The sequence below is a fragment of the Protopterus annectens genome, chromosome 4.part1 (assembly GCF_019279795.1).
Source record: "Protopterus annectens isolate FY-2018-M chromosome 4.part1, PAN1.0, whole genome shotgun sequence".
NCBI classification, from domain to species: Eukaryota; Metazoa; Chordata; order Ceratodontiformes; family Protopteridae; genus Protopterus; species Protopterus annectens.
The window spans coordinates 755,393,296-755,403,556 of NC_056734.1; the positions used below are offsets into that span (position 1 = coordinate 755,393,296).

General features: G+C 42.8%; 1 protein-coding gene across 1 annotated transcript in view; it reads left to right on the plus strand.

The window, feature by feature from the left end:
- CCDC150 (coiled-coil domain containing 150) overlaps positions 1-10,261 on the plus strand; it is a 2,807,665-nt gene that overhangs the window by 270,817 nt on the left and 2,526,587 nt on the right. Inside the window, exon 5 of the mRNA XM_044070503.1 lies at positions 8,117-8,233. Within this exon, the coding sequence (XP_043926438.1) occupies positions 8,117-8,233 (117 nt within the window). The remainder of the gene's footprint in view (positions 1-8,116; positions 8,234-10,261) is intronic.

Below are 10,261 nucleotides of genomic sequence, written 5' to 3' on the forward strand. Positions count from 1 at the left end.
CAGACTTGAAGGAGTTGCAGGATTTGTTACATAGTGCAGAGCAAGTGGGTAAACATACCTTGCAATGTGGTTTTGATGCTTTAGAGGCCTCATGTAGAGCTGCTGTTACAGGATCAGTCATACGTAGACATGCTTGGCTCAAAGAGCAAACCTTACCAGATCATGTCAAAGCTAAATTACTAGATGCACCTCTTCAAAAAGATGTATTGTTTGGTGTTAAAGCTGAGGAGGTATTAAAGAAAATGGAGGAAAAGGCAAAATCAATGCAAACAGTGAAAGATTTCCTACAGGTACAACCTCCACGTTTCAGTAGAAATTGGCCTTCAAAAAATTGGTCCTTTCCAGCCACGGACAGACCCCAAAGAGGTAGATACAGGCGCCCTAGGGGTAGAGGGAAATCTCAAGGATCATTTAGAGGCAGACAATGGCAAGCACCTACACAAAGAGGTGGTGAGGATAGTTCACAGCCATTCAGAAAGCAGAACCAATGACTTTCCCCTTTGCATGCCAAGCAAGGCTCAAATGGCAGCACCTTTAGGCGGAAAACTGGCATTATTTTTGAAAAATTGGCATATTGTCACAAAAGACAAATGGATCCTGGACATTATAGACAGAGGCTACAGATTCCACTTTCACACCCTTCCAAAAATGAGAGGCACGCCAAACCTGCCACACAATCAAAGGGCAGAGGCACAAAAACAAATTTCAGATCTCATGGACATGAAAGATATTCAAGAGATACCTGCACAAGAACAGGGTCAAGGTTTTTATTCCAGACTATTCCTGGTACCAAGGAAGCACAAAGATTGGAGACCTATTTTGGACCTATCCATCCTAAACACATTTTTACTTGTGCCAAAATTCAAGATGCTCACATTACAGCAGCTTCTTCCCATGCTGGGCAAGGAGTCTAGGCTGGTAACATTGGACCTCAAGGAGGCATACCTGCATGTCCCAATCAGACAAGATTGCAGAAGATACCTCAGATTTCTTGCAGGTTCAACCCATTATCAATTCTCTGCATTGCCCTTTGGCTTATCTACTGCGCCCAGAGTGTTCACAAAATGCCTGGCATCAGTAATTGCCTACTGCAGACTGCAAGGGATACAAATATACCCATATTTGGATGACTGCCTGATCCAAGCGGACAGCAAGCACATACTTCTGAAACATCTGGCGTTTGTAATAATGTTGTTGAATTCTCTGGGATACACAGTCAACAAAAAGAAATCAAGGCTAATACCCTCTCAAACAATAATTTTCCTGGGTGCCAGCTTGAATACAAATACCCAGATGGCCTACCTCACGCCAGAGAAACAAGGGCAACTAACTCAATACTTCAGAAAACTGGCAACCTTCACCAGGCTAACTGCAAGGAAAATCCTGCAGGCTCTGAGATTCATGGCATCTTGCATCTTGCTAATCCCATGTGCAAAGCTGCATATGAGGAAACTTCAATGGTACCTAAAAAACCTATGGTCTCAACACAGCCACAGTTTGGAAACAATTATACCACTGATTCCATGTCTTCAAAAAGAATTTCTGTGGTGGGCTCAAGCATGCCAAAGAAACACAGGTCTCCCATTCTACAAGCCTCAAGCAAATCAAGTCATCACAACAGACTCCTCGGACTACGCCTGGGGGGCGCACATGACAGATCGGTGCATGCAGGGCAAATGGTCCCAAAAAGAAAAGCACCTACACATCAATCAAAAGGAAATGCTAGCAGTAATAAATGCTATTATGGTTTTCAAAGACCTACTGCATCCAGGCCAGCTATTGATAAGGACAGACAACACCACAGTGATGTGGTACATAAACAAACAGGGAGGAACCCATTCATATTCCCTATGTAGGCTAGCCATGTCTCTTTGGAACATGGCTCTGGAATTACAAATCGAACTTCAAGCACAGTACCTGCCAGGCAAGGAAAACACACTGGCAGACAACCTAAGCAGAAATATGACAGATCCACACGAATGGAAGTTACATCCCCAAGTTACAAAGATAATTCAAGCATGGGGAAGGCCAGACATAGATCTCTTTGCCACCCACAGAAATCACCAATTGACAAAATTCTGCTCAAGGACCTTTCATCCACAGGCCTGGAAAGTGGACGCACTCTCTTTCAGTTGGACAACAATGACAGTTTATGCCTTTCCACCTCTTCCTCTGCTGCCCAAAGTTCTATTAAAAACCAGAGCAGACAGACCAAAGATGATTCTCATTGCTCCAGACTGGCCAAGACAACACTGGTACCCACTCCTGAGGAGCCTGACGCATTCCCCACCATGGATCCTGCCTCTAATGCCTCTTCTACTGACTCAGCACAACTTCAAAACTCTTCACAGTCAGCTGAAAACACTCAATCTAGCCGGATGGAAGATTCCTTAAATTCACAACAGACCCTACTCTCCAAGGAGGTGCAGGATGTCATTTTGGAGGCCAGAAGGCCTTCTACTAGAAAAGCCTACTCCGCAAAATGGAAACGGTTTTGTGCCTGGAATCAGAAAAAGGGTCAGAATCCTGGAATACTGAATTTGCCTCAAATATTACAGTACCTAGCTGAGATGCTAAGTAGTGGACTTTCTTTCTCCTCCATCAAAATCCATGCCTCAGCCATTTCTGCAGAATACAACACTGATCCTCCTTTATTCTCTCACCCCCTCTTAAGACAGTTCCTCAGAGGGGCTAAGAATATAAAACCCCCAAGGAAACAACCAGTACCTGCTTGGGACCTCAATTTCATTCTAGAAAAACTGACCTTGCCTCCTTTTGAGCCAGCTGCTTCAACAGAACTGCAATATTTGTCCTGGAAAACAGCCTTCCTTCTGGCTATCACCTCAGCTCGCAGGGTTTCGGAACTACAAGCCCTCATGGCTGTGCAGCCTTTCATAATTTTCCATCAGGACAGAGTTTCCTTACGAACCAATCCTTCCTTTATGCCAAAGGTAGTATCCAGGGTAGCCTTGAATCAGGCTATCCACTTACCTACCTTTTACCCTAATCCTCAAAACAAAGGGGAGAGACTACTACATTCCTTGGACATTCACAGACAGTTATGTTATTATTTGGACAGAACAAAGCCTTTCAGAAAATCAGAGCAACTCTTTGTGTCCTGTGCTATAGGAGCTCATGGGAAGCCTATTTCCAAACAGACAATCTCAAAATGGATAGCCCACTGCATACGCTTTTGTTACTCTTTTCATGGTTAAACTGTACCTGCAGGCATCAGATCTCACTCAGCAAGGGCCACAGCTACCTCTACAGCTTTCCTCAGGGGGTTCCTACCAAAGATATTTTGGAAGCAGCCACTTGGAGTTCTGTACATACTTTCTCCAAGCACTATCACCTACCATTATACTCCAAATCTAGAGCAGGCTTTGCCACTGCAGTCTTGCAGGGCATCCTGGCTCCTCCTAGTTCCACCTAGTGCCTACCACCCCTTTTTTAGCTTTGGGATTCTACCCATCTGTTATGACTGCAGCTGTATGCACGATGAACATAGTACAGTTTTGTACCTACCATAAATGTAGATGTTCGAGTGCTAATACAGCTGCAGTCCAGGTTTCCCCTCCCTCCTTCCCCTCTTGGGACAGGCCTAATGGCTAACACCTCCTCATACAACCTGATTGGGGTATTCTTTTATGGTGTATTTGCTTGCAACTACTGTTTTTTGATTATATTGCATTGCATTATTACATAAATTTATGTATTGCCTTCCTTCCGGGGGCACCTGACATCTGGGTCAAGAAAAACTGAAGAAAATGACGTCGGCTGGTTTTTTTATACCCCTGTCACACTGACGTCAGGGCAGAAGCGACGACATCCGACGCCGGACCTAGACTTTGGAATTTGGCTGACCGAGGACCCGCCTGACGGCAGGAAAACCCATCTGTTATGACTGCAGCTGTATTAGCACTCGAACATCTACATTTATGGTAGGTACAAAACTGTACTTTCCATAGCATTTGAGTTTATAAATTCTAGGAACCTTTAGGCTAGGGTGTTGGAGCTAGAGTAATGCTCCCAGTCTATGTTTGGGTAGTTGAAGTCGCCCAGTATAATGGTGTTTGGAGAGACCTTCATATTTTCCAGTGTTCTCAGGAAGGCTGAGTGAGGTTCCTGGGTTTGGGAGGGTGGTCTGTAGCAGGCTATAAACTGGAAGTCAGTTTTAGCCACTGTTAGTTGCACATGGATAGTCTCTGATGCCTCGTGCTGTGCCACCAACCTGGAGGTGTGGGTATCTTTGACGAATATTGATACTCCCCCTCCTTTTGTGGTTCGGTCCAAGTTTTGGGACCGAAAAGCATGGTATGAGGTATAACCTGGTAGTGCTGGGGTGCTCTCGGGAGCCTTGAACCAGGTTTCTGTTACTGCACAGATATCGATGTTCTCCATGCTAAGGAGAGTTTTGAGTGCGTGCATCTTGTGGTTTAGACTTCTGGCGTTGAGTAGCATTACTCTTAGTTTCTTATCCCTTGTGATACCTATGGAGGTGGGTTTGTCTTTTGAGCCTTGCCTAAAAAAGGCACTATGGGGGTGGCAAGAGCCTTTGCCAATATCCGAAAGCCCAGGGGTGACAGGTGCAAGCCGTCCCTAGCGAAGCATCGTGGCTTGTCAAGCATGTCATCCCAGGCTGACGGGCATTGGATCCCCTTTGAATAACACCAATACTTAAGCCATTTGTTGAAATTGATCATCTTGTCTTCATATTGTGGCATCATTCTTTGTGAGGGTAAGATGCTACTCAAGGTCAGGGTCATACCGGCCTGGGCTACATGCTCAGAGAGCTCCTCTATGTCTCTTTTCATGTAGACCAGGGAGGTACGTCTCAGGTCATTCACACCAGCATGGACAATGACTGAGTCATATTTGTACTTGCCTTGGAGTGACCTGAGTGCTTGAGTTATGTGGCAGATCCTAGCGCCCAACAGGCAGCTCACTGTGACCTTCTCCTTGTTCAGCCTGGTGAGCGGGACGTCAGTGTGCCTGATGATAGTCACCAGAGTCACCTATTACAAGTGTATCAGGTGTGTTGTTTAGCCTTAAGAGCTGTGACTGTTCGGCACACTGGCTTTGTGAGCTATGTGTTGCACGTGTTTTGTTTTGGGGTAGAGGTTGCTTGGGTGTCTGCTTTAGAGGTCTCTGCTGCTTAGGCAGATTTTTATTTAGAGCCTCCAAATATGTTTTTGTGTGTTTATGTGTTTGGTTTGCTGTCGTGGTAGGTCTATGTGAGACTGGAATTGTAGTGAGTGTGGTTTCCTTCTCCTCCTGACTGGTTACGTCAGTACTGAGTTGAGAGAGCTTAGCCTCCAGTTTGGCTATATGGTTGCATCTCTCACATGTGTTGGAATTTGTTGGGAGGAGGAGAGGGTTGTCTGTGTACATGAGGCAGTTGTAACATTGCCTCAAGATTCCCAGATTCACCAGCTGGACCGGAGAGGAGATTGACAACTGTCCTTTGGACATGCTAGAATAGTATTGGGAATTCCTTTATAATTGAAAAAAAGGGCCAATGGGGAACAAGGTACTCAAGGGCAGTTTGTGAGGGTGTAGTGCTTTTAATTTTTTAGTGCTGACTTATATAATTGCTTTAGTGAGCAAGTGCCAGGCTTTAGAGTAGGAATAGGGTGTTTATTATGAGAACTAGATCAGTTCTGAGTGAAAAAGTGAAGAGCATACTTTATGGAGCCGAGAATGGTTTAAACCCAATTAAGCGGTGCTGCCCGATGCTGCGCTATGCACAAAATCGCGCAAAGATGCGCTAAAGAGGTTTTTATACAGGGGGACTTGAAAGAGCTAGAAATTGGCCCAAAACGGCCAATAGATTACCAGATTCTTGTGCTGGGAACACTCCTCCAGGGATAGATAGGCTGCTCTAAGCTCCCCACTGCCACTGGTGAACAAAGAAGCCTCCCTTTATCCAAGAAAGGAAATGGGCAATACAGGAACTTTCCAAAAGTCCAGAATACAGCAAAGCCTGTATTTGGACTACTCTACGTCAGGAAAGACGGGAAACAAGGATATTTTTTTTGTTTTTTTGCAACAAACAGCAGGAAAATGCAATAAATATGTAACACAGGCTAGCGCACTTGAGTGTGTAGCCTCAACAGGTAAATGCAACAAACAGGACAAACTTTAAAAGTGCAGGTGCAAAAACAACTTTAAACAGTTTAAAACAGTTCAAGAAGCAGAAATACTTGCAGTTTAGCTAGACTGGACAGTCGCCCAGGTACTAGCAGAAAAAAAACCACTTTTATCAGGTTAGCAGTCGCTCTTTTAGCCTCTCTGCTGCTAGCACCACTCTGCAGGACAACAAGGAGCTTGGCTGAGTAGTAACAAGCGCAAAAACCGAGCCAAAGCGGGTTTTATATCTTTGGCTCTGAGGCTTTCTCTGAATGCACTGTCTCTGATGGTTTGAAGCAGGATGACTCTCAAAGCCGAAGCATCCCTGTTGGATACGAGGAGCTAATAGTCAAATTAAGAGTCGACTCCAAAGTTTTCTGAGCCATGTCTTCCCTCTGAGCCTCGGTATTGGACAACTTGGCTCTGACCTCTGCCTTAGGTGGACTACCTTCTGGGCATTCGGAGACATCCTTGAGATACTTAAGCAAAGGGGTGGTTGGTCTACTGATAACCCTTCCCCAGAGGAGTCTGTACTCCCGGAGGCCTTTGGGGTCTGACTCATCTACCTCCTGAGTAACTCTGCCCAACAACAAGCTTATTGACTTGATCCCTAGGCGGGCATGGAAGGAGCCTGACACAGTTGAGCCATTCCCCAAAAGACTGGATCGAATTATGGCACCACCTATAGGAAGGCAGTTTTGGAGGAAGGGAGTGCCTGTAGATGCTATGGTCATGGCAGTGGCCACCAAGAAGGAACTTGCTGAGCAGTGTTCCTCTGTCCATCTGTCTAACAGGGAGTCTAGGTCCTAGGACAGATTTGGGAAGAGTGTGTAAGCTTCAGCAACATCTGCCATTAGGTTGCTGAACTACCTGGCACACTTCACGAGACTACAAAGGGACTTGATAAAGGAACTGTCAGAGTCACTTTCTGGGACTACTGCTGCTGAGACTCAGACTTCTGTGGCCTCACAGTTGGCAGTCCTACAATCCATTTCTAATTCGTCTGTGAGGCTCATCTCTCATGCAGCTTAAAGTACCTCAAGGGGGGGAGGGTTCAGGCATTTCCATCAGGAAGCATGCTGGATGTGTTTGTGTGATTTTTGCGGTCCTCTTCGAGTCTTTGTTAATCAGTGCACCTTTTGATGGCAGTTCATTGTTTGGCCGTGAGATAAAGGACGCACACTGCAGGTGTGTGATGGCAGTTCGTTGTTTGGACATGAGATAAAGGACACACAGTGCTGGTGTGAGCAAGATGGAAAGACCCTCTCTGCTTTGGGAGTACATTTTTTTCATTTACTTGCCCAGTTCGTTTTACCTGTAATATTACCACAGGCTGTTCTTGATGTCTTTTGTAAATTTCATATTTTCTTCACTCTTCTGTGATTTCTTTGTGCTTATCTCACGTTTGCAAATATTATTTCTTCTTTTAGTTTGACTATATTCTGTTTTTCTGATGAGCATCATAGCAGTAATGCACCTGGTAGTGCATTACTAATGATGTGTACTTCTGGCATTATCCTGTTGGTGTTAGTGATTTCTGGTAATGTTGGCTCTAACCCACTTACAATCCACAGGAATAGTCAGAATTACACTTAAGCAATAACATTTGTACTAGTGCTACAAGCTTTGCATGGTAAAGACCATAAGTCTTTGCAACACTGATGTTATTTCAAGCACACTTTAGCTTAATTTGTGATATGAAACTTGACAATAAAAAAATAAAATGTTCCCTAGGGTCTGGCCATTTCAGTATTAGTACTAATGTTTTTTAACTCATGTTTTAAGCACAGTTACAAAACCTGACTGGATTTTAGATCCTATGTGTGTGTGTGTGTGTGTGTGTGTGTGTGTGCATGTTTGTGTTTTGGATGAAGTGACAATTTACATCTGGAACTAGCAGCACTAGCACTTCTTTCAGAAGTCATCAGCATGCTTGCTTGCTTTCCTTTTCTAATTCCGATAAACATTGTTGAATGTTCTGTTCTAGGTCAAAGAGCAACTGAGCCAAGAAATAGCCCTGCGCTCCTCATTGGAGGAGTCCCACACTGCTTTGCTGCAGAGGATACAAGATACAGAAAAGATTGTGGAAGCTGAACGGAAAGAGGTCTGTAGACTGTTTGCAACTATTTTTCTTACTTTTGAGAAGACATCTTTGCTGTTAACATCATACACCATTTACATATTGTAAAACAGAAGTTATTACTTTTTTGTTAAACTGAAAATTGCTTTCATCCGCTGCCCAAGTCCACCTGACCCTGTAGCTGAAATGTACCATCTCAAGTTATGAAAGTGCCTCATCCATTACTGACTTCCCCTTCTAGTAGATATTGTAATTTGTGAGAGACCGTATTCATCATGTGAACACCATTACAGATATGGAATGATAATTTTTTGTTCCAAACACAGATTAAAAGTTGAATAGCAGGGCATGGCTGTCAGCATGTCACTGTCAATTATGATGACTGTCTTAGTGAGAATGCTTCTGGCTGCAGTATTGTAACACATAGATTTCTATTCATTGATATCAGGCTATATTTCGACATTTTTTGATGCATTTGATGATCTGTATGCGTAATGGTAATTCCTGCCTTATGCTACTTTTTTTTATGGCATTGTTTAGCAAAAGCTGCATATCAAACCAGTGTTAACCCACACCATCTTCATTTCTTCTGTACACTTGAAAGCACTCACTGGCCTGCTCTTTTGTTCTTAAGTACTTTTATTGGTTATTTTTCCATGATTTCCAATCACTAATCATATATGTGTGTGTATCTCTCTCTCATATAATTTCTATCTACACACACACACACACACATATATATATATATATATATATATATATATATATATATATATATATATATATATATGTACACTCTCTCTCTCTCTCTCTCTATATATATATATATATATATATATATATACACACACACACACATATGTGTACATATATCTAGCTATATATCTATCTGTTTATTCTATTTATTTTATTTTACATTTGTTTACTGAGATGGTCTGACTGGGACAGTGCCCATTTTCAGCGGAGGCCTGGGGAGAAAAGCTCCAGTCTAAGCTTACATACAAATGATCACAACAAGTAATAGAAGTTATAAACAAAACTGACAAAAAATGAGTGTTAACACATTTACAGAATGTTGTTGTTGTCTTTTGGCTTTTCCCGGTTAGGGTCGCCACAGCGGAAGTCCGGTCCGCTAATGATTGGCAGTAGATTTTCACGAACGCCGAGGTGCCAGCTTGACGTTCAACCTTCAAAGAAGGCACGCCATTTACGCATGTCTTTCGAATGCTTAACCAACCGCGAGGAGGACATGCAGACTCCACACAGAAGGCACTCCCCGCATTCCAACCGAGAATCGAACGGGAGAACCTCTTGCTGTGAGGCAACAACGCTATCGTTGCACCACCGCATTTTACAGAATAAAAATGTAAAAACAAAAATATTTACATGGTATCAAATAGATCAAGACTTTAAACATTTGAATATAGACAAATATATGGCTGAATTTGTATATGTGGAGGAACATAACATTAGTTAGGAAATTAAGCAGGGAGAATCACTTGGGCAAAGTAATGCATAGTTAGTAATACTTCTGCGGTGAGAGTTGCAGCTAGGAATGTAAGAACTTATAGAGAAGTATTGTTGTTGGAAGGGATATGTTAACAGAGTTAGTACACCCAGCCAAATTCTATAAGTAATGCTAAGTTAATAATTAACTTGGAGTGTTACATGTGCAAAGCCAGAATTCATGTAAGTATCTTTTGAGAGATATTTTGAAATTATTAAGATTATTTATGGATCTAATACTATGTGGAAGGGTATTCTATTTTTTTAGCAACAAAGAGTAGAGAGAGTTGCCTGCTGTATTGGATACTTTGGTTACTTGGAGTAAGTCTTTGTTAGAAAATCGAAGAGTATGAATGTTAGAGTAGGGTTGTAGAAGATTTTTTAGGGAAGGTACGTTGTTAGGATTGTGCATTATTTTGTGAGCCATTATTAACTGGGTATAGTTCATAATATGAGGTAGTCCCCACCAAGAAAATTTTTTAGGCATTGACAGTGATGGGTTGAATGTGTGGAATCTGTTGCAAATTTGGCAGTCTTATTTAACAT